Source organism: Carcharodon carcharias, chromosome 5, assembly GCF_017639515.1.
Source record: "Carcharodon carcharias isolate sCarCar2 chromosome 5, sCarCar2.pri, whole genome shotgun sequence".
Lineage (NCBI taxonomy): Eukaryota > Metazoa > Chordata > Chondrichthyes > Lamniformes > Lamnidae > Carcharodon > Carcharodon carcharias.
This window is the reverse complement of record NC_054471.1, coordinates 171,252,942-171,278,101: the sequence shown is the minus strand read 5'-3', so window position 1 is coordinate 171,278,101 and position 25,160 is coordinate 171,252,942. Positions and strand designations below refer to the sequence as shown.

General features: G+C 45.2%; 1 protein-coding gene across 3 annotated transcripts in view; it reads right to left on the bottom strand.

Moving 5' to 3' along the window:
* LOC121277593 (grainyhead-like protein 1 homolog) overlaps positions 1-25,160 on the bottom strand; it is a 106,917-nt gene that overhangs the window by 13,364 nt on the left and 68,393 nt on the right. For 2 of the 3 annotated variants that reach the window (XM_041187116.1, XM_041187117.1), the window contains exons 10-13: positions 9,661-9,819; positions 8,075-8,162; positions 5,555-5,682; positions 4,098-4,135 (exon numbers count right to left, since the gene is read on the bottom strand). In XM_041187116.1, the coding sequence (XP_041043050.1) occupies positions 4,098-4,135; positions 5,555-5,682; positions 8,075-8,162; positions 9,661-9,819 (413 nt within the window). The remainder of the gene's footprint in view (positions 1-4,097; positions 4,136-5,554; positions 5,683-8,074; positions 8,163-9,660; positions 9,820-25,160) is intronic. The other variant, XM_041187118.1, reaches the window with a different exon arrangement.

Here is a 25,160-nt window from a genome sequence, read left to right as displayed (position 1 = left end):
TGAGATAACTTTCAAAAATAAAGTCTAACCAGTTTCTCTAGCTCCAGATGCATGATCAGAGTGAAACATGCAGAAGATATAGTGTAAATGTTTAAAACATTGCAATGCATATTTATAGGTAAAATATTCCTATATCTTTAAATCAGCATCAAGAAAAATATACCTATATAAATAAGCAAATATATAACAAAAGGGTTACATATATAATTGTTACTAAAATTTGTGCAGGAAGAAATCATTCAAGGGATACAGTATTTATAAAACTTTGGCAAATCTGGTCCAGGTGCTTGTACACTGCTCCTGTTCCATCTGAGCTGCTATATAGCTACAGACAGTGCTCATTCTATTTTAATTTTGTCCTCTCAACTTTCCTTATTATTATTTCTCTTCTACACTGCTGGAAGTACTAACTTGTGCTGGGCAGGTGCCTGTAGCCCCTTTGGTACCATGGCCAAAAGTGACCAATCCACAAGCGTGAAACATTGAATATTGACAGGCTTCATACCTAGGCGGCATTGCAGCCATGCCCAATCTATCCTCACTTAACGTTCACACAAATATGCTTTCCAATAGGGGATCATTGACCAACAAACAAGATCTGGCACCTTAGTTGTTTTTGCTTTCTAGCTCAGGGGCTCCGGGGCCAATTATCATACTCCCACTGCTACCTTGGCTAAGATCAGTTAAACAAGGACAGACTGAACCTGGGACCTACCTGATTTGTCTGACCCAGAACTGCAATAGAAGATTAAAAACAACACTGGTGGATTGCACACTATCATTCAACATCACCGGCTTTCTTCAAATTAATGGAAAGCTCACTGCCAGTCAGAAGTTGGGAGACAGTGTTCTACATATGTATCAGACATGCTTGTACAGGGTCCTTTATCTCCCCCTCTTCCCACCTCACTGTGGCCCAGTGAGCATAAACAACACTAACCATAGTATGAGGGAATAGAGGGTAAATAATCAGCCTCTACCTTCCCTGATGGCTACCTAACCAATGACACTGGGTGAGTACAGGACCAGCCTTGTGATGCACACCAAAGCTAAATTGCCTACTGACACACATTGCGTGGGGAAACTCTACAAAATGATCACTTTGAGCTAGAACTGTTCTCTATTTAATAGAGTCATCACTTCTAGAGAAGGAGGAAAACTGGTTTTAAAGAAACCTCTGCTATCCCTCACTCAGAGCTGCTGTATAGCACACAGCGTCAAACATGCTTTTGGTACTGGCAACTTTATTGTACTGCAGTCTACCTAGAACAAAAGACACATTCACAGACAACAATGAACAAAGCAAACCAAGAGTGAACTAGATGTTACAATAAACACAGTCTGGAGACAGGCCCCTGTGACCTGTAAACAAAACCTACTGAAAATCAAGTGACAGTTCGCAGACCCTTATCATGAAGAAGAGCAGCTGTTTTTCTGGAGGAGGGGGGAGGAGGAGGAGGGAGAGAGACGGGGGGGGGGGGGGGGGGGGGGGAGGAGGAGGAGGAGGAGGAGGAGGAGGGAGAGAGACGGGGGGGAGGAGGAGGAGGGAGAGAGACGGGGGGGGAGGAGGAGGAGGGAGAGAGACGGGGGGAGGAGGAGGAGGGAGAGAGACGGGGGGAGGAGGAGGAGGGAGAGAGACGGGGGGAGGAGGAGGAGGGAGAGAGACGGGGGGGAGGAGGAGGAGGGAGAGAGACGGGGGGAGGAGGAGGAGGGAGAGAGACGGGGGGAGGAGGAGGAGGGAGAGAGACGGGGGAGGAGGAGGAGGGAGAGAGACGGGGGGAGGAGGAGGAGGGAGAGAGACGGGGAGGAGGAGGAGGGAGAGAGACGGGGGAGGAGGAGGAGGGAGAGAGACGGGGGGAGGAGGAGAAGGGAGACGGGGGGAGGAGGAGGAGGAGGGACAGAGACGTGGGGGGGAGGAGGAGGGAGAGAGGCGGGGAGGAGGAGGGAGAGAGGCGGGGAGGAGGAGGGAGAGAGGCGGGGGAGGAGGAGGAGGGAGAGAGACGGAGGAGGAGGAGGGAGAGAGACAGGGGGAGGAGGAGGGAGAGAGATGGGGGAGGAGGAGGGAGAGAGATGGGGGAGGAGGAGGGAGAGAGACGGGGGAGGAGGAGGGAGAGAGACGGGGAGGAGGAGGAGGAGGGACAGAGACGTGGGGGGGGGGAGGAGGGAGAGAGATGGGGGAGGAGGAGGGAGAGAGACGGGGGAGGAGGAGGGAGAGAGACGGGGAGGAGGAGGAGGAGGGACAGAGACGTGGGGGGGAGGAGGAGGGAGAGAGGCGGGGAGGAGGAGGGAGAGAGGCGGGGAGGAGGAGGGAGAGAGGCGGGGAGGAGGAGGGAGAGAGGCGGGGGAGGAGGAGGAGGGAGAGAGACGGAGGAGGAGGAGGGAGAGAGACAGGGGGAGGAGGAGGGAGAGAGACGGGGGAGGAGGAGGGAGAGAGACGGGGGAGGAGGAGGGAGAGAGACGGGGGAGGAGGAGGGAGAGAGACGGGGAGGAGGAGGAGGAGGGACAGAGACGTGGGGGGGAGGAGGAGGGAGAGAGGCGGGGAGGAGGAGGGAGAGAGGCGGGGAGGAGGAGGGAGAGAGGCGGGGGAGGAGGAGGAGGGAGTGAGGCGGGGAGGAGGAGGAGGGAGAGTGAGGCGGGGAGGAGGAGGAGGGAGAGAGACGGGGAGGAGGAGGGAGAGAGACGGGGGAGGAGGAGGGAGAGAGACGGGGGAGGAGGAGGGAGAGAGACGGGGGAGGAGGAGGGAGAGAGACGGGGGAGGAGGAGGGAGAGAGACGGGGGAGGAGGAGGGAGAGAGACGGGGGAGGAGGAGGGAGAGAGACGGGGGAGGAGGAGGGAGAGAGACGGGGGAGGAGGAGGGAGAGAGACGGGGGAGGAGGAGGGAGAGAGACGGGGGAGGAGGAGGGAGAGAGACGGGGGAGGAGGAGGGAGAGAGACGGGGGAGGAGGAGGGAGAGAGACGGGGGAGGAGGAGGGAGAGAGACGGGGGAGGAGGAGGGAGAGAGACGGGGGAGGAGGAGGGAGAGAGACGGGGGAGGAGGAGGGAGAGAGACGGGGGAGGAGGAGGGAGAGAGACGGGGGAGGAGGAGGGAGAGAGACGGGGGAGGAGGAGGGAGAGAGACGGGGGGAGGAGGAGGAGGAGGGAGAGAGGCGGGGGGGAGGAGGAGGGGAGGAGGAGGAGGGAGAGAGGCGGGGGAGGAGAAGGAGGGAGAGAGGCGGGGGAGGAGAAGGAGGGAGAGAGGCGGGTGGAGGAGGAGGAGGAGGGAGAGAGGCGGGGAGGAGGAGGGAGTGAGGCGGGGGGAGGAGGAGGAGGGAGTGAGGCGGGAAGGAGGAGGAGGGAGAGAGACAGAGGAGGAGGAGGGAGAGAGACGGGGGGGAGAAGGGAGACAGACCGATGGGGGGGGGTGGGGGGGGACAGGGGGGAGAAAGACAAACAAAGAGAGAGGGGGGCAAAGAGAGAGAGAGGGAGGGAGAGAGAGAAAGCAAAAAAGACAAAGAGAGAAAGGGGGAAATAGAGAGAGGGAGAGAGAACTCAAAGTTGTGTGGAGCAGGGAGCAGACTGCTGTGAAGAGCCATGCAGAAGTTGATTTTTCTGTTACCCACCAAGTAGGCTGCTGGTGAGAACTGTTTCTCTATTTGGAGAGATGGGACTTGTGGAAATTTAAGGGACAAGGAGTCACCGGAGGGGGCCCTATAGATGGAGGTTGGTTCAGGGATACTCAGTGACTGAATGGAACAATTTTCAAAGAACATTAGAAGACTTGTCCTGGCATGGCAGGGTGTAGAGAGCTTGCTGCAAAGCCAGGAGGAGCATGGAACCTAATTTTTAAGGCTCCATGGCTGCTGGTAGCTTGGCGTAAAGTAAAAACATCTCAAAGAATATTTTGGTTATGTCAGTTAGTTAATAGGGAAGTACCTTCCCTTTATTAATGTTGGATTTTAGTTTAGTTTACTGTAACGATCTTAAAAATGTTAAACCTGGTCATTCAATCATTTCCATTGGTCGCTGGAGAATTCATCTCTTTTTAAAATTTGTTGGTCCTTTCGGGGATCATAACAATATTGGCATGAGCTTTGAAATTAATTGAAGAACAAACTTACCCTTCACCTTCTGGATCATCTGATCCAACAGGGAATCCCTGTGAAAAGGCACAGGATGCCATTACTAAAATTACCATCATCATAAAGTTTAATAACTTCAATATCCCTGCTTCTACCAACCAATCCACAAGTTCGGAATTAACTAACTAAAAATCTTGATGAGCTTGCAACAACAGCTTACATTTATATATCACCTTTAATGCAGTAAAATGTCCCAAGGCATTTCACAGCAGCATTATAAAGTTAACACCAAGTCACATAAAAAGATATTAGGGCAGACAACCAAAAACTTGGTCAAAGCAAAGGTTTTAAGAAGCGTAATAGAGAAAAGAGAGATGGAGAGGTTTAGAGGGGGAATTTGAGAGCTTAGGTTAGGCAGCTGAAGGTACAGCCATCAATGGTGGAGCAATTAAAATCAGGGATGCTTATGAGACTGGAATTAGAGGAGCAAGGAGGTGTCAGAGGGCTGGAAGAAATAACAGAGATAGGGAGGACTAACGTCATGGAGGGATGACACAAAACTGTGAATTCTAAAATTGAGGCATTACTTAACTGGGACCCAAAGTAGGCCAGCAATCACTGGATTGATGGGTGAATTTTAGGTGACCTCAATAGAGGTTAGAACATGGGAGGCTGACCCAGAGAGTGTTGGAATGGTCAAGTTTAGAGGGAACAAAGGTATGAATGAGGGTGTAAGCAGCAGAAGAATGAAGGCAAAGACAGAGTAGGGCGGAGTCATGTAGGTGAAAATGAGCAGTTTTGGTGATGGCGCGATGTGTGGTTGAAACTCATCTCAGGGTCAAATGTGACACCAAGGCTATAAACAATGTGATTCAACTTCTGATGGTTGTCAGAGAGATGGATGGAATTGATGGCTAGAGAATGGAGTTTGTGGTGGGGATCAAAGATAGCAACTTCAGTCTTCCCAATATTTAGGTGGAGGACATTTCTACTCATCCAGTACTGGATACCTGTTAAGCAATGTGACAACTGGGAGACGGAGGAGGGGTCGAGAAAGATGGTGGCATTGTCAGTGTACATGTGGAAACTGATGCTGTTTTCAGATGATACTGCTGAGGGGCAGCATTTAGATGAGATTGATGTAGATGAGCTTAAGTTTATTTGAGAAGCAAAACTCAACTGCTTATAAGCGCCTATAATAAAGTATAAATAATTTCTGTAGTCCTAGAGGAGGCAGATTGTTTTATGCGTTTGATAAAATAGAATGCATAATCTATTAAAATCACAAATCCAACAATAGCAATTAAGTATTAATTGTAAACAATTTTTAAATACAAAATATACAATGGCACGGGCCACTCATGTTCAACTCTTATTTCATCAGGAAAACATCTATCCTGCAACTGAAGAGGGAAATGTCAGAAGCCTATCTAGAAAATGCAGCAGTGTTGCCAGGTAATGCATTATACTACTATCAAACAAAAGGTGAGACATACATGCACAGTGCGTTGCTGCACATCAGGAATGAAAAGAACTGGCTGAGTGACAAGGTCAGGAATGGATTTGAAGATAGTGGCCTCCGTCTGCTTGAAGTTGGGGATCAGCTGCAACTTTTGGTCCTGGACTGAAAACAGAAATCACAAGAAGAGTGTAATAAAAAAGGATTATGCAATGACCAGTGATGAATTGCAGTGGTTGGGATTTGAATCATTACAATTTGAAGTGACATGGTTGAGGATTTTTTCTAAATTACATATTTTTGAAAGAAAAATCAACCAGAAAACTTGAAATCCGTGGATGATTAAATGTTAAGTTGCCTTCCATTCAATGATCATAACTGGTCATTGTTCAGAAGTTGGTTGGTATAAGATTGTGTCTGTAACAGTACTTGTTAAAAATAATAGAGCAATGTCCATATGCTTGGACCATCACACTTCTGAAATCTACAGTATAACTACTCCTCCCTATTTATACAATCCAATAACTTCCACAAGTGAAATATTAATATTACCAATTATTTCATTAGTCCACATGGCAAAGAAACCAAAAGTATCAGGGAAATTTTGACAGGCAAAGGGAGGTGGGTTTGGGTGTGTGTAGGGAATTAACTCCTCTAAACACGATCTAGGATTGGCTTCCTGACATTATCCTGCCCACTTCCAGATTTCATCCAAATGGGTTTGAAGGTGAGTGGGGAACATCTGTGCAATTTTTGGGTCAGTCCGTTAAATATTTTAAGAATTAATTAAGTGCTATTTTAACCACAACCTGTGGACCTGTTCCTCAAGCTGTCAGCAACTTGCCAGGGTCACCAAGACAACGGCACAGAGGGAAGAGTTTCCTGTTGGGAAACTGACAAGCTGGGAAGCCTCTGATCAGTGAAACTGAAGAGCTCCAGCCATGGCCAGGTGAGAGGCTGCTGTTCACAGCACCCACTACTCAGAGGGCTTTCAGTGCTAATCAATAGCAATTGCCAACTTCTTGGAAGATTCTTCGCCTCTCCAGTACTTCATTCACCTTCGGCTGCGCTTCCCTGATGCCAGCCTTCACTACGGCATGGGAGCAACTTATGCAGCTCTAACTTGACTTCTGTTGGAAGAGCAAGAGGAGCAGCAGCAATGGGGGACCAGCACCAGCAGGTACAGCCTCAGCCACATGCTGCTCTACAGGGCAGAGGGAATAGATATAGAGATCCAACTGAAAGGAGGTGAAATTACCAACACAGGGTCTACATGCAGAGGATCAGTTTTCATGACCTGTCATGAAGCACAAATGCCTCAGGAGGGTCAGGTTTTCACAGCAGCTGCTGACATCTGCAGCCTCCTGGAACAAGATCTACTTCCCCAGTTGTCAAGTAGACACGTATTGCCTGAGGCTGTCAAGGTGCTTGTCACAGCAGGGCAACCACCAACCCAACACCATCCTCCAACACCACCCCTATCCCTAAAGTCTCTGCCTTTCGCCAAACTGGAGTCCTTCCTTTTCCTGCAAGGAAAGCAGGGAGATATGAGTGCTTGTAATGGCTTGTGTGGATTGGAGGGAAGAACAACATTTGTGCAGGGTATCTGCGAGGCCTGGGTGCAAGTGGACAATAGGATGAGAGTAAGTACGAGCGTTGGCTGCTCAGATAGGGATGGGAGGTGTCTGGAGAGAGGGGAATGAATGCAACTGCAAGTGTGTTGTACTGAGGTGTGCTGTGCAGGAGAATGTGGAGCAAGTCAACGTGGGGGGGGGGGCTTGGCATCTGAACATCTTATGCTACTCACCTTTCCTGACCCCCTGAGGTTTTGGTTCCTCTTCGTGCACCATCCCCTGGCTGGAGGGACAACAGTCTTGCTGCCGACTTCTGTGGTCACTTCCACACATGCCAGCTTAGTTGGAGAGGTTGGCCTCTTCCATCCACCCTAGTGGAAGATCACCTTGTTGCATCTCCTCGGATTTTACAGCAGAACCTCCAGGTATGAGTGAGATCTCCAGTGGAGAAGGTGGTGGTGGGGCGGGGGGACAGCTTTCCCAGGTCTCCTCTCCACTCTCGTAGGCCTTATAACCCATACTCGGGTCCCTTTAATTAGAAACCTTTCCTTTTGACAAATTTGGCATGTTATCATGCCCACCCTCTTAGATTGACCGGGAACTTGGAGACAGGATGCTTATGCCTCGGTTCAGCTAAACAGCCTTGGCAAACCTGCTGAAGCTGTAATGGGTTCCCAACCCACTACAGGTCCCACCATTTTGGCAGGGACCACCTTTTGAAAATTTTACCCTAAGTTTCAATGACTTGAAAAATGCAGCAAATCTCGTGTATAGGTCAATTTGAAAAAATAAGATATTTGCAAAATTCATAGGTTGTTCTGATTTGAAAAACTGATTATCACTTCTTTACAAAAATTCAAAATTAATCAAGATTAATCTGGAACCTAAAAAATCTGTGCACAAACTAACAGGGAACTTTTACTCTTTACAATGTCCACCTGTACTTGCCTGGTTTTGTAACCTTTATATCCTTCAATACTCACAGGTGTTTAGATGGGAACTACCATCATTGGGTTTGGTCTTTTTACGAGATTGTTTACGCTCCTCATCGCGTATCTTTCGTTCAGCACCCTATAAAGTCAATGTCAGGGGGAGAAAAAAACATTTATTAACTTACTACAGTTTCAAAGATTATTTACACTGTGTTAAAGCAAAAGGTATTTTCAGCAGATCATCTCAATAACATGGCCACCAACATAACTCCTCGCACGTAGTTATATCGCAGCACATGCCCATGCATATGGGAGCTCATTCTGCAACACCAGTTACTTAGCACTAAGAAATGGCTTTCCTTCCTCCACCTGAATTATTTGTAACTAAGTATTGGTCAGGTGTTCACTGGAAAGAATCCCTGGTATTGTACTGGTTTGTAAAATAGTAAGCAAATAAAAGACAATATACTCATAGCATATACTGTAAATAGCATCCAATTTTTGCATTGAGATATCTATCTCTGGCCTATTGAAATTGTGCAAAGAACCACAAGGAAAAGAATGTGACCTATTTTTGAGATATGTCTCAAGAACAAAACAGAGGAACTAGTTTGGGGGTAAGTTTAACTTTGGGCAATGGTATTAAATGGGCACCATTGGATAAAGCACACATTTTACACTTCTCCCAATTTTTATTTCTATTGACCTTAATTGATGTATAACAGATGACCAGTCTGATATTATCATTTTACGCTATCAAACATCAAAATTATCTGCATTATCTTTTAAATAATTGTAAATTTGCCTTTGAGGCTGCTACCCAAACAAGGCTGGCATTTAGAAAGTGGTGCTGTTATTTTATTCACATTCGTGTGCATTTATCATCTATTTTGCAATTGTATAGGAATGCAAATATCGCAAAAGGCCACTGCGTTTATCACACCTCTTCTCTTTGTAGACGATGTACTATTTGCTCTGTTACACATTGTGGGTAATGTGCACAACAAAGTTGTAACTTTATATAAGCTGGCAGATGTCAATCCTTATACTGTTGCTCAGCTGCCCTGATATTTTGCAATCTACCAACCTTATTTTATGCTAAACATTATTTAATGTAAAGAAAGACTTGCATTTATATCGCACTTTTGACAATTTCAGGTCATCCCAGATTGCTTTACAGCCAATGATGCACTTTTTAGAAGTGTAGTCACAGTTGTATATACTTGTGATGATTCAGCCACCATAAGGGGGGAATTTGCAAGGTGCCACTCCTGATGGGACAAGTTGTTCCATTAAAAGCTACGGAAGAGTAAATGCTCCTTCACTGGCCCATGCAATCCCAGGTGCAAGGAGGGTTGGGAACTAAAACTCTTGGCTGAACATCACAGCCAATACTTCCAATCACAAAGTATAAAATGGTGGAGGAAGTAATGCTGCTGCTCAATAAAAAAATGTACTCAATCATTTCCTTATTGCTTATATATAAGGAAACATCACAAATTTATGCCTCCAGCATTTGGTTTTACAGCAATTTAGTACTTGGTGCAAACTCACCACATTGTCAGAATTTGTGATCTTTGTTTGTCAAAAATAGCACCATAAAGGATAAAATTAGGCCCCTTAGTCCACCAGCATACCTTGTCACAGAAGACTTTAATCTGACAATAGGCCCTGTGGATGGGTTTGTTGCTTCGGGTGTTGTAACTGTACGTGTCGATCTGGATGTTCAATGGTAGCCCTTTGACTCCTTTTTGAGATGAGAAGTCTGTGCTGAGACAGTTGACCGAGATGAAAATCTGTGATAGGAAGCAGTCAGGAACCTCACTAAGTTAGTGATAAAGTAGTAAAGCAGAAAAATACTATTAGCTTGTCATGTGCATGTGACCCCAGTAAATTATGGCACTTATTATAGTTTCAATACTATACTGTGAAAGTGGGAAATGGAGTGGTTAATTTTGCAAGGTTCCATTTCCAGCATAGAGCTTCACTGGAAGAGATTGCACTGATGAAGTTTGTAGCTCTAATTTTGCAGTCCATGCTCATCACCAGTGTGGCCCTTGATCATGAGCTGTGTGCTGCATAATTAGCCCTCAATCTCTAGGTCAGATGTGCAAATCATTTTTCAGCAGACTTTAACTTATGAACTGTGTCTCCTTTGGAATTTTAAAAAATGTATTATTTTATGGGATGTGGGCATCACTTGCAAGGCCAGCATTTGTTGCCCATCCCTAATTGACCTTAAACTGAGTGGCTTGCCATGCAGTTAAAAGTCAACCACAATGCTGTGGACCTGGAGTCACATATATGCCAGACCAGGTAAGGATGGCATATTTCCTTCCCTAAAGGACATTAGTGAACCAGATGGGTTTTTACAACAATCGATAATAGTTGTCATGGTCACCATTACTGAGACTAGCTTTCAATTCCAGATATTGATTTTAAATTCCAGCTGCCGTGGTGGTATTTGAACCCTTGTACCCATAGTGTTAGCCTGGGCCTCTGGATTACTAGTCCAGTGACATTACCACTACCCCACCGTCTTCCCCTTAATTAATGATGAATTAATCTCATTCGGTATTTACACCATTTACACATTTAGAGTCATGCCAACCACATAACTGAGGAACATAGCGTATGAATTTCAGTGCTGGTGTGTTACCAGGTATGTAGGCCATACATCCAAACGATTGGTTCATCAAATTAAACAGCATGTTCCTTTGGTTGCTCTTAATAGACAGAGTACAGATTATACTCAACCAGTCTGCACTTGCAAAACCCAACAAAACATATACTATTAGATGTAATTCCGTGATTGGGCAGCATCTGCTGAACAATCCTGAGTGCGCTCACACCCAATTTAATATAATCAGTTGATCGTGTAACGTGGCTCATCTACGCTTGTTAGAAGTGATATACATTCATACGCAGGGATCAGTTTTCTGAAAACAAAAGGGATATGTTCAAGCCTTGAGCCTTCTTTGAATTACAAGGTAACCTGTTGCTGTTGCTGCGGTAATACCTCGGATAATCAGAGTTGACTTGCCAACCAATCAACACCCTGTTCTCCTGCAGTATAAATTGTTGAGATCTTTTGAAATAGCATTCTTGCATTTGTCCTGATAATTTCACGACAAAAGCCTTGGCAACAGGTCTCTCTTTTCAGCAATAACTAAATGCATCCACATAGCTTCTTCTCCTATTCTTAGGATGAACCAAGGTAAGTTACATTAAAGGAATTACTTTTGAAATGCAGTCACCGTGATTAGTTAAGCAGACAGATCAATTTGTACACAAGGTCTCTCAAATAGTAAATAAAATAAATGACCAGTTAAGAGTTGGTTGAGGGAGGAATGTTGGCCAAGACACAGGATGACCACCTTACTCTTCTTCCAATTGTGTCATAAAATCTTTTATCTCAGCTTCAATAGACAGAGTTTCTATTTAGACTTTTTCTCCCCACAGACCCCTCGTTTAGCATTTCAAATGAAGAGATCACGTCCAAGAATGCAGCGCTTCTTCAATGCGCTGCAATGACAGGCCACATTCTGTTCTCAAAACCTAAAATGGGGCTTGAACCTACAATCTTCTGACCATGAAAGTAACAAAATAGGGCACCTTTAAAAAGTTGTAACAACTTCTTTTCTCCTTATTTGACAACATAATAGCAGTCTCCCAAAATTGATGCTGGGACTTCAGGGATCCTCAGAGAAATTGTACTTACCCAATTTAATAACTGTAGGGTTGGGCCAGCCTCTATTCGGTCCCATGTCCTCTGGTACACCCCGGCTCACATGGGGCTGCCTAGCTTCTCCTGCTCTGCCATGTGGCTCTTTGACTGTAAATGTACTCCAACCCATAGACTTGCATTTCTTCTCGGAGTCCTTTTCTGCTCTACCCTCTCATTGCCACTGTGGCACTTGTTGCTGATCTGCTCAAGATAATCAACTCAATTGCCTCATCCCCTCTTTCCAGTGACCATTCTAACCAGCACATTCAGAGCTTCACTTCTTCTCATCATCAATCCTTTCACCTGATCCCTCACCCTGAGCATCTAGCTGACAATGTGGAAGGTTAGCCAGATATACCCGAGCTACAAAAGGTAGGATAAATCTAACTTGGCCAATAAGTGAATTATTGCGGAGAAGTTAATGAGACATCAACAAATGCAAGAGCTGAATGTCACAGTGAGAGTAGCTTCCTGCAACATCAGGGCAGCAACTGAGCTAGTATGGCACCAAGGAGCCCTAGCAAAGTTGGTATCAATGGAAATTAAAGGTTAAAACCATGGCTGCAATCATATCTGGTACAAAGAAAAGTGGTTTTGTGAGTAAGCCAGCCAGCCAGCCAATCCAGTCCAAGGTCATCACTGTAGGAGCTCCACAGGAAACCATCCAGAGTCCTAATATTTTAAAGGTGCTCACCCACCTAACATCTTGAGGGACCATCATCAAAACAAAGGCTCCAGCAGTTCAAGAAGAAGGCCCAGTAACATCACCTCAAAGAAACCCAGGCAATAAATGGGGACTTGCCAGTAATACCAACATCCCATGAACCAATATTAATTTAAAAATTCCAAGGGTGGAGAGCCCAAATAATCCTGATGTGGCAGCTGCGATCACTGCCTGCAGGTTTTTCAATGCCGTATCCCTAACTTAATGAAAGACGTGGTATAAAATGGGCGATAAAGTAACATAAATCTTAAAGGACGAACATTCAAACCAACTCCTTCGAACAATTATTGCTGTCAGTTAGTGACATACAAACTGAATGCAAACAGTGTAAGATAGAAAAAAATCCTTAGATATAAAGAGATGACACCCATAGATAAAATTAGCACAACGTCATTTCACAACTTTGCACTCCCAACTGCTCCCGTTATGCATGGAATACTGCTTCAGATAGTTAAAACCATTAAGTGGGTTTGAACATATCTTTCAAAGAATGGAAACCTCCAGCTTGTATTTTCTCTTGCAGTACGTAGTGCCCTCTGCTGAATGCTGTGCAGCAATAATTTCTTTTCTCCTTATTTGACAGCATAATAGCAGTCTCCCAAAATTGATGCTAGGACCTCAGGGATCCTTAGAAATTGTACTTGCCCAGTGTAGTTACTGTAGGGGTGGGCCAATCCCTATCTGGTCCCATGTCCTCTGGGACACCCTGGCTCACATGGGACTGCCTAGCTTCTACTGCTCTGCCATGTGGCTCTTTCTGACTGTGTGAGGCAGCTCCCTCACTATCAGTTTTGCTGCCTGGGAATGACCCCGTTCCCTGTTAAATTTAGCAAAGGCGGCCTTGGCCAATTCCATGTCTGGCTCACTCCCTTCATCCCTTTTGAAATCCATTTTCCCAACCCTTTTGAATTTTATTGGCCTAATCTCAGCCTTTTTAAATCCAGGTAGTGAGCCACCTTATCCCTAATGGGTTCTTTCGCATCCCATGCAGGGCCTCTGAACTTTTATCAGCCTCCTGCCTCTCAGCAGAGCTTTGCTGAAATCAGTTTGCCCAGTCTCTCTGGACTGTTCTGGCTTCTCGGGGCAAACTGCTTGGGACCTCACCAAGTCATTTCCCTGTAATATAGCTAATTCCCTCGGTCTCCTTTCCAACTCCTTCTGGAATTCCCTCTGTTTCTTGAGCTTTTGTTATCTCCAACATCTTTTGCTGATGAGCCCCACTCTCTCACTTGTTCCATCTCCTGGAACTCCTCTTTTAGTCTCCTCCTTTCCGGCTCCAACAGCCATTTTGTGCATAGGGCAATTATCCTGAATAAAGGTCTCCAAGCAGTTGTTGGTTTTGATTCTTCTATCTGTTCTGGATAGGGACTGGGGTCTAAATTCTCCAAAAGAATCTGGGCTTCTTGACCTTAGGAGAAACTTTTACCTGCATTTTCCAGGCTACAATTCTCAATAGTTTGTGTCTTAGGGAGGCTAAGGTTTCATTAGTTAGTGCTCCCTTGTCCATGCCCATCTTTGTAGTATAATTTACCATGTTACTCTAATGTGAGATTTGTTGCACTATGCTGATAGCGCTGATATCCCACCGCTGCCAACCATATTATATAATGGTGCATGATGGTGTCTCAAGCCACAATGTTGTAATATTGGTTCTTTAGATATCTCAAAGATGAGATCTTGAGACTTACATATTTAAACATGAACCCTTTATTGTTAACCTTTATCTATTTGCAGATCCTAAGGTACAGTCATGCATGGTGCGGTTACCTCCATACAGGCTAGCTGCAGAGTGCATAGGAGAGCATGCAGAAGACCTCAGAGATGCCATAACCATGATCATCAAGAAAAGTAACAAGTTTGATTGCAATAACTATAGGGGAACCTTCCTGCTGTCAGCCACAGGGAAGGTCGTAGCAAGAATCCTCCTCAATTGCCTTCTCTGTGGCTGAAGAGCTCCTCTCAAAGTCGCAATGCAGATTCCGCACACTAAGGGGCGCAACAGACATGATCTTCACCATGCGGCAACAGCAAGAGAAATGCAGGGAACAGCACCAACTCTTATACATAGCCTTCCTTGACCTCACAACAGCCTTAGTCAACCGCGAAAGATTATGGAGCATCCTCCTCCATTTTGGCTGCCCCCAAAAGTTTGTCAACATCCTTCACCTGCTCCATGATGACATGCAAGCCATGATCCTGACCAATGGATCCAATCCATGTTCGGACTGGTGTCAAATAAGGTTGGGTCTTCTCACTGACACTCTTCTCGATCTCCCATGCCACAATGCTCCATCTTTGTGTGTTTTTTTCACTAATTGATGGGATGTGGGCTTCACTGGCTGCACCAGCATTTATTGCCTAGCCCTTTTCCTAATGCCTTTGAGAAGGTGGTGGTGAGCTGCCTTCTTGAACCGCTATAGTCCATGTGGTGTAGATACACCCACAGTGCTGTTAGGGAAGGAGTTCCAGGATTTTGACCCAGCGGCAGTGAAGGAACGGCAATATATCTCCTAGCCAAGATGGTGAGTGACTTGGAGGGGAAATTCCAGGTGGTGGCGTTCCCCTCTATCTGCCGCCCTTGTCCTTCTAGATGGTAGAGGTCGTGGGTTTGGAAGGAGCCTTGGTGAATTTCTGCAATGCATCTTGTACATGGTACACACTGCTGCTACTGAGCGTTGGTGGTGGAGGGAGTGAATGTTTGTGGATGTGGTGCCAATCAAGTAAGATGCTGTTCTGGACACTGTCAAGCTTCTTGAGTGTTGTCGGAGCTGCACTCATCCAGGCAAGTGGGGAGTATTCCATCACACTTCTAACTTGTGCCTAGTAGATGGTGGACATGCTTTAAGGAGTCAGGAGGCGAGTTACTCGTCGCAGGATTCCTAGACTCTGACCTGCTTTTGTAGCCACAATAGTGGCTAGTCTGGTTCAGTTTCTGGTCAATGATAACCCCCAGGATGTTGATACTGGAGGATTCAGCGATGGTAATGTCATTGAACATCAAGGGGCGATGATTGGATTCTCTCTTGTTGGAGATGGTCATTGCCTGACAATTGTGTGGCACAAATGTTACTTGCCACTTGTCAGCCCAAACCTGGATATTGTCCAGGTCTTGCTGCATTTGGACATGGACTGCTTCAGTATCTGAGGAGCCGCAAAAGATGCTGAGCATTTTGCAATCATCAGCAAACATCCCCACTTCTGACCTTATGATGGGAGGAAGGTCATTGATGAAGCAGCTGAAGGTGGTCAGGCCTAGGGCACTACCCTGAGGAACTCATGCAGTGAAGTCCTGGAACTGAAATGACTGACCTCTAACAACCACAACTACCTTCCTTTGTGCTAGATATGACTCCAACCAGCAGAGAGATTTCCCCAATTCCCATTGGCTCCAGTTTTGCTGGGGCTCCTTGATGCCACACTGCCAAATGCAGCCTTGATGTCAAGGGCAGTCACTCTCACCTCACCTCAGGAGTTCAGCTCTTTTGTCCATGTTTGAACCAAGTCTGTAGTGAGGTCAGGAGCTGAGTGGCCCTAGCAAAACCCAAACTGTGTGTCAGTGAGCAGGTTATTGCTAAGCAAGTGTCGCTTGATAGCACTGTTGATGACCCCTTCCATTTCTTTACTGATGGAGAGTAGACTGATGGGTGGAAATTGGCCAGGTTGGATTTGTACTTTTGTACTGCTTTTTGCTTACAGGACATACTTGGGCAATTTTACACATAGCCAGGTAGATGCCAGTGTTGTCGCTGTACTGGAACAGCTTGGCTAGGGGCGCAGCAAGTTCTGGAGCACAAGTTTTCAGTACTATTGCCGGAATATTGTCAGGGCCCATAGCCTTTGCAGTATCCAACGCCTTCAGCCGTTTCTTGATATTATGTGAAGTGAATCGAATTGGCTGAAGTCTGGCATCTGTGATGCTGGGGACCTCTGGAGGAGGCCGAGATGGGTCACTTACTCGGCACTTCTAGCTGAAGATTGTAACAAATGCTTCAGCCTTATCTTTTGTACTGATGTACTGGGCTCCACCATCATTGAGGATGGGGATATTTGTGAAGCCTCCTCCTCTAGTGAGTTGTTTAATTGTCCACCACTATTCACAACTATATGTGGCAGGACTGCAGAGCTTAGATCTGATCTGTTGGTTGTGGGATCACTTAGCTCTGACTATCACTTGCTGCTTATGTTGTTTGGCATGTAAGTAGTCCAGTGTTAAAACTTCACCAGGTTGACACCTCATTTTTAGGTATACCTGGTGCTGCTCCTGGCATGACCTTCTGCACTCTTCATTGAACCAGGGTTGATCCCCTGGCTTGATGACAATAGTAGAGTGGGGGATATGCTGGACCATGAGGTTACAGATTGTGTTCGAGTACACATCTGCTGCCCACAGCACCTCAGGGATGCCCAATCTTGAGTTGCTAGATCTGTTCAAATCTATCCCATTTAGCACGGTGGTAGTGCCACACAACACGATGAGAGTATCTTCAATGTGAAGGCGGGACTTCATCTCCACAATGTTTGTGCAGTGGTCACTCCTACCAATACTGTCATGGATAGGTGCATCTGCAGCAGGCAGGTTGGTGAGGGTAAGGTCAAGTATGTTTTTCCCTCTTGTTGGGTTCCCTCATCACCCAGTCTAGCAGCCATGTCATTTTAGGGCTCGGCGAGCTCGGTCAGTAGTAGTGCTACTGAGCCACTCTTGGTGAAGGACATTGAAGTCCGCCACCCAGAGTACATTCTGTGCCCTTGCCATCCCACAACATGGAGAAGCACTGATTCATCAGCTGAGGGTGGGCGGTACATGGTAATCAGCCGATGTTTGGCCTGATGCCATGACACTTCATGGGTCCGGAGTCGATGTTGAGGACTCACAGGGCACCTCCCTCTCGACTGTATACCACTGTGCTGCCACCTGTCTAGGACCTTATCTGTAAGGTATGATTCCAAGAGGATAACAATGTCTGACTGTTGCTCGACTAGTCTGCGAGACAGTTCCCAGTACTAGCCCCAGCTCCCAGTACCACACTAGCCCCCACGTTAGTAAGGAGGACTTTTCAGGATTGACAGGGCTGCGATGTCCATTGTCATTTCTGGTGCCTAGGTCGATGCTAGATGGTCCGTCCAGTTTCACTGTAACAGTTTTATACAACCGCCCATTTCAGAGGGCATTAAAAACCAGATTTTTGTAACAATCGACAATGGTTCTATGGTCATCATCAGACTTTTAATTCCAGATTTTTATTGAATTCAAATTCCACCATCTGCTGTGGTGGGATTCGAACCCCACTCCCCTGAGCATTACCTTGGGTCTCTGGGTTACTAGTCCAGCAACCCAATACCACTATGCCATAGCCACACCCTCAGCAAGCTCCCCGCTGGAGTCGAGCTAAACTACAGAACAAACGGGAACCTGTTCAACCTCCACTGCCTGCAGGCCAGATCCAAGGTCATCCCATCCTCTGTCATTGGACTAAGTATGCCTTCACCAAGGTGTACAAGCGCATGGGCCTTACACTAAACATCTGTAAGGCAAAGGTCCTCTACCAACCTTTCCCCTCCACATAGCACTACCCCTCAGTTATCCAAGTCCACGACAAGGCCTTGAGCAACATGGACCACTTTCCACACCTAGGAAGCCTACTGTCATCGATTATGAGGTTCAACGCTACCTTTATTGTGCCAGCGTAGCTCTCGGCCGCTTGATAAAGAGAGTGTATTTGAAGACAAGACCTCAAACCCGGAACCAAGCTCATGGTCTACAGAGCAGTTGTGCTACCCGCCTCTTATATGGCTCAGAGACATGGACTACGTACAGCAGGCACCTCAAAACTCTGAAGAAGTGCCACCAGCATTGCCTCCACAAGATCCTGTGAATCCATTGGCAGGATAGGTGCACCAACATCAGTGCTCTCGTTCAGGCCAACATCCCCGGCATTGAAGCATTGACCATGCTCGATCAGCTCCACTGGGTGGGCCACATCATCCATATGCCTGACATTAGACTCCCGAAACAAGCATTCTACTCGGAGCTTCGACACGGCAAGCGAGCCCCAGGATGACAGAGGAAATGCTTCACCCTCATAGCCTCCTTGAAAAGATGCAACATCCCCACCTACATCTGGGAATCACTTGCCCAAGACCACGCAAAATGGAGTGAACGCATCAGGCAACGAGTTGAACACCTTGAGTCTCATCGCCAAGGGCTAGTTGAAGTCAAGCATCAACTGCGAAAGGGGCACCCCACCCACCCCTTCCCCTTACCACCGTCTGCCCCACCTGTGACAGAGACTGTAGGCCGTGCATTGGACTCTTGAGTCACCTGAGAGCTCATTTTTAGTATGGAAGCAAGTCACCCTCGACCCCAAGGGATAGCCTAAGAAGAGAGAAGAAATTCTTCCTAGTCTGTTTCTAGACTGTTCTCTCAGTCTACTACCATGTGACTTTATACATACCATGGGAGGGGCTATTCTCCAGTCCCACGTTAACCCTTATCTGCTGAGCACCTTTGCATTATAGTGGCATGCAGGCACAAACAACACCATACAACAAGATTGAAAGAATTTGTTGCGGTTAAGTTACTTGCATTTTAAAATTTGTTCCAGTCACCGACTTTTTCCTCTTTGGTTTCCAATTGGTTTCTTTCAGTAACCAATTCAGGCATGTTTTAAATCTGATTTGGCTCATCTCTTAACTTGGACTCTGGTCAAATTCAAATTGGGTTCCTCCAGGACTTAAGCTCCCAATTTCTGTTACGGGCAGAAGTGGGGGGTTTAATTTAAAACAGCTCGATTTTTCCTCTCACCACCTATCCATAAACAGAAAGATGTTTTTCATTTTCCCCAAGCCCTCAGTTTTGGAGTGACCTAATCCTCTATTAATAACCCCACAGCAAATTCAAGATTTAGGGTAAAATCAGGGGGTTAGTTTATTTTACACACACTCAAAAATAAGTGGAAGGGGATGTCGGTATGTAACCCTGGTACATCACACAATTAAAAACAGGTAAGGAAAGAAAGAAGTGCAGGGAAAAGAACACAGACAAAATGAGAATTAATATTTCACATGAGTCCAGAGTCCAGAATCAAAAGTCCAATGGTGTATTCCTTCAAAGAGGTTAGCCAACTGAAACTGATGTGGGGTAATCCATATAAATACTCTGGCTACAAGAGGTCAGAGATTAGAAATCCTGTAGCAAGTAACTCATCTCTTGACTCCCCAAAGGCTGTCCGCCATCTACAAGGCACAAGTCAGGAGTTTAATGGATACTCTTCACTTGCCTGGATGAGTGCAGCCTCAACAACACTCAAGAAACTTGACACCGTCCAGCACATTTGATTGGTACCTCACCCTCAAACATTCACTCCATTCACCACCAAAGCACAGTGGGAGCAGTGTGTACCATCTACAAGATGCACTGCAGGAACTCACTGAGGCTCCTTAGACAGTACCTTCCAAACTCATGACCACAACAATCTAGAAGGACAAGGGTAGCAGACAGATGAGAACACCACCACCTAGAAGTTCCCCTCCAAGCCACTCACCATCCTGGCTACGAAATATATCACCGTTCCTTCACTGTCGAATCCTGGAACTCCCTCCCTGACGGCACTGTGGGTGCACCTACACACATGAACTGCAGAGGTTCCAGGAGGCAGCTTACCACCACCTTCTCAAGGGCAATTAGGGATGGGCAATAAATGCTGGCCTAGCCAGTAAGACCCACATCCCATGAACGGATAAAAAAAAATCCACTTTTCCAGTAGCGCTGACTTCCACAATGGGATGAGCATGTAGAGATGAAGTAGTCTTGTAGTAGGCACAGTAGCTGGCTTGTAGTGTAAGTAGCTGGCTGGACTAGTAGATGAGACGTCTGCGCCTTTGGCTGGAATGTTCATACAATAAAAGTCACATTCCAGGTTGGTTGATGAGTTTGCCTTTGTCCTTTTGAACAGCTTAGAACCATCCATAATTATCAACATGTGATTAGCTGCGCTCATTTTATCAGCCCAGCAATTGTCCATTTTTAAAAAAATAATTTAAACAAGAGAATATGAGAGAGTAACAAATTTCTTTTAGATTTTCTTTTCTTCATGTCTTCTTGGCATGACAACCCACTCTTCTCACATTTTGATGACAATGTTGAACAAACCATCTTCTGCTATTAATCAAACCTCAGCCAAAAAGCCCAGCAAATTTGTCACCAACATACAACTAAACTGTGTGAATAAGATCATTGTTGCTACCTAGAACAAGATAACATCAGGATATTGTGCTGTGTCCATATTTCCATCAATAGCTTCATTATCATAAGGTTGGAAATGTCCCAAAAACAAACAATTCCTGTGGAATTTTTATTCTCAAGTGTTATAAAGTCGTGCATTGTACAATTTGGTACCTTAAGAGTTCTGTTCTGGTTTTTATGCCAACTGGCTGACTAGCAAAAAAAAAATTGTGCAAACATTTTGGTTGAACTCAATATCTTTCAGTCCATTAATGCCTATTTTTTAAGGGCATGATTCAGTATGAACATTACTTGGTCAACAGGCGAATCACAAATATTGTCTTTGCGCTCTCTAAATGTTTAAGTGCTTAAAGCAGAAATCTCATAGGAAACCAGAAGCAGGTTATGTAGATTTTCACCAAACCCAAAATAATATGCATAATCAACATCTAAATGGAAAGTTTTTTTAATAGAAATAATGTGTTATATTCCAGAAAGCCACTTGGTGAAGGATGATACTGGAGCCAGTGTTTACTCGGTCTTACATTTATTTAACAGAGCCTCCTAATTCCATTATTACTTCCTAACTCAACCACGCCACAGTTTAAGTTAGCGTTTATGTGTCCTCAAGTAAAGCCCCAGTTAATGCCCTCTCCCTACCTCTAATTAAATAGAATTGATGTACAATTAACAGAATGCAGTGAATATTTTACATTGCCCTTTTAACATTTATCATTGTCAGAAAACATACCTATTTGTGTAATTTAAAAAAAAATTCCACAGCAACAGTTTACTTGTATATAGCCCCTTCAACACAATATGACACAAGGTGCTTCACAGAGACAAGGATGGGCAAATAATGATAGTAAGAGGACAGCTAGAGGAGGAGCATGATAGCATGGGCACATGGCCAAAAGGCACTAGGTTTTGAGGAAGCACTTGAAAATAAGAAAGAGGTACCAAAGAGAATGATTTAAGGAAACATTTGCAGGTGTGAGGCCAAGATGGTTGAAGGATCTACTACTGAAATTGGAGTTTAGTGAGCATAGAGGCTAGAGAAGGTTGCTGAGGTAGTAAGGGTGATTTTTTGAAGGGAGCTGTAAATAAGGACAAGCGTTTGGAATTCACGTTTGGTGGTGCGAAGCAAATGGAAGCTGCCAGAGAGAAGGGGAGCAGGGCATTATGTGGGCTCCACAGGACAGAAGTGGAGAAGTGAAGTCTAGAAATGACAAATGGATGAAGACTGCAGTGGTACTAGTGAGGAGAAGAAGAACAGGGAATGGCAATAGTGTGAAGGAAAAAATAAGTGCCCTGATAATGGAGATGTGCGGTGGGGGTTTTCTTAGGGGGAATCTCCTGATTGGCGATTGTATCTTCAGCAGAAGACCAATAGAAACCTGGATGCACTGTGGAATGAGGCTACCACTGATCTTCCAAAGTTGCAGTGACCAAGAACTCACTGAATTTTTAGTTGGGCTAACCCACTCGCTCTGCCTTAGAAATTAAAGTTTATAAAAAATAGATTTAAGACATTTTTTTTGTTTAAAATTGACAGGAAACTGGGCTCAGGTTAAGAAACAAAACACTGATGATAATCCTGAAAGGAATGAGGGGATATATAGCAAAAATTGAAAAGCTAGGACATGTGCTGGAAATTGGCCTGGACAACTGGATATCCAGATCTTATTTTCCCAAAATATTTCCTTTAACGGAAAAGAATAAAATACAGACAAAAGTATGTATTGCAGCTTTACAATTGCGGTATTACTTTGCTAAATAACAAGTTAATAAAAGAAAACTCTGTTCTCTAGTATCAAGAAAACAACATCCTCTGGATCATGCATAGCCCATTATTAACTAATTGGAAACTCACAACCACTGAACTATAACTGGCCTGGGTCAGCAAAACAAAGTAAAGGGAGTTAATCGCTGTGTGGAACTGCTTTTCAGTGCAGTTTCACATTGGGCACAGGCTAAGACCCCTGGTACAGTGACCAAGAACAAAAGTGCAACTTCCTTGGGTTGCTGCCCATCTGCAAAAGCATAAAGTACTTGCAAAAAAGTACCTGGATCATGTTATGTAGGCGATAATACCTCTCTTGCCTCCTGTATGCAACATCTGGGTGAGAATATTACTAGATGCTTAAGCCACTTATCCTCTGAAGATCTACAGCTTAGAAGTGATATTTTACTGAACAGCTGCATTACATCAACTAGAATTATTATTTTGAGCATTGTATTTCCATAACATTTCAACGTACACAATAAAGTAGGACATGAATGGAAATTAGTGACAAGTGAATAAAGAACAAACATCAGGAAAAAAAAACACTAATCAGTTTTGGAATTATCTAACAAAAAACATTAAAGGCAAAAACATTAGGTTCATTCAAAATATGGTTACATGCAATAAAATAAACTATAGAGGTGAAATTCATTCAGACCAAATGCCCTTCCTCTTATTGCATATAATTGGCCAGTAGAGGGCACTCACGAACTATTACAGAGGAATGAGTCAGATTGCCATCAGCACAAACTCAAAGAGAGACAGTGTCACTGGGCAACCTGGCAATTAGTTCAGTGTTAATTACGCAACCAGGAGACTAATTCACTGCATTTTGAAGGGGGAAAAAAACACTTGGAAAGACCGGCTTGTCTGCTAGTTGGAAGGAAATAAAATACTACAAATGTTGCCTCAGTTTCTCCCTCCTTTAAAGTTATTCCTTTAGTGACTCATTGAATATTAAATTAGATGTCACATTTATTAGATGAATCAGACGCTGGCGTTGATTTACAATTGGATCAGTTTTGTAAGTCACCAGAAAGTAACACTCCTGCACCTAACTCTTCCCACTCTTCCATTACCAGTTTGCCTTCCATGCTGTCAATTCCCCCTAATTATTTTGACCACAGCACAACTTAAAAAACAAGAAATATGATTTGATTTCTGAAACAGATAGACGAATCGGACAAGTTAACTCTACAAGTACAAATTTATTTTCTATGTAAGCAGGATGTATTTTGCTGCTCCTCGCGGTATTTTTTTTTTTAAAAAACACATTCTTTGAATGTGGGTGGCACAGACCAGACCAGCGTTAATTGATCATTCTTCAATGCCCTGAGAAGGTGGGCCACCTTCTGAAAATGCTGTGAGATGAAGGTACTCCTCCACACCCAAAGTTGTTATTCTTGGTAGCAATTTGAAAGAATGGAGTGGTTTGCTAGGTCACTTCAGTGGGCAATTCAAAGTCAACCGCAGGATACCATACACACTGGGCTGTAACTTTGACCCATCTGTTGCCATAGGAGCATAAACTGAACGGCTCTTCAGTACTGCACAGAGTCTCAGTTGCCTGTCACAGCTTGGCCCAGATTCTTCGAACCTCTGGGCGTATTTGCTTTTTGGGAAGAACTGTATGCAAATTACTCCAATTTGCATCAAAATGAACTCCAATGTGATTTTATCAGCAGACCCGGAGAACCCAGAACTGAATATCATGGTTTTCTTCAAATTAGGACAAAATAAAATTATTGACTCACAAGGTTATTTTAAATTACACGTTGTGACGAACCCCGGTTATTATTATTAGTGTGTTCCAAGCAGGTTTTGCTTGTCCATTGTGATGAGCCCCAGGAAACTTACCTTAACTAGAAGTTCGAGTTCGGGAGTTCGGAGGCCAGGAATGACAGTTCCCGACTGCCTTCGAGACTTTCATGCACGCGCCAACCTGGAAATAGCACCATACGCGCAGTTGGTGCTTTTCACGTCTTCAGGCCGGGAACCAGCCTGCACAGAAGAAAAGGAAGTAAAGAAGTGAAAAAGCAGGTCAGGTGACCTGAAGAGGAGTGCCATTGCAGAGGTGGTGTGCCTGGGAGCAGGGCACAGGGAGGAGGTCCCAAACAAAGCAAAAGATCCCAAACGAGGGAGTGTGGCAGAAACAGGTCCCAGAAGAAGGTCCCACATAAGGAACAAGGACAGAAATCAGAAACAGGTCTTGTTAGGTAAAGTTGAGACACAGGAGCAGAGCAGCTGCCTCTGAACTAAAGGAAGCGCACTGCAGGGAGCAGACCTAAAGCAAAGTAGGCTCGAGAGAAGCCCTGAAGATCCGAGAGGGCACCAAAGGTTGGTGACTCTATTGCTGTGCGCCGTTGGGGCAAAGGTACCCTTTTGGAGCAGTGGTGTCCTGCTTGACACAGCTGAAGTCTGAAAGTGTGCTTAGGAGGTGAAGCTTCTATGTACATGGAGATTCAGGGGAAAAGAATCTCAGACAGTGAGATGGAAACTTGGAGGTGGATTCCTGTCTGAGTGGGAGCAACTTTTGGAGAGAATTCCGAGGGGAGTTCTTCAAAAGTGGAGACTGAAAACCCTCATGAGAAAGACAGGGTTTCAGTGAGATCAGTTGGATCATGGTGTAACAAGCATCTGGGTGGGTTGCTGAGAAATCCACAGAATCTGCTTTGGTCA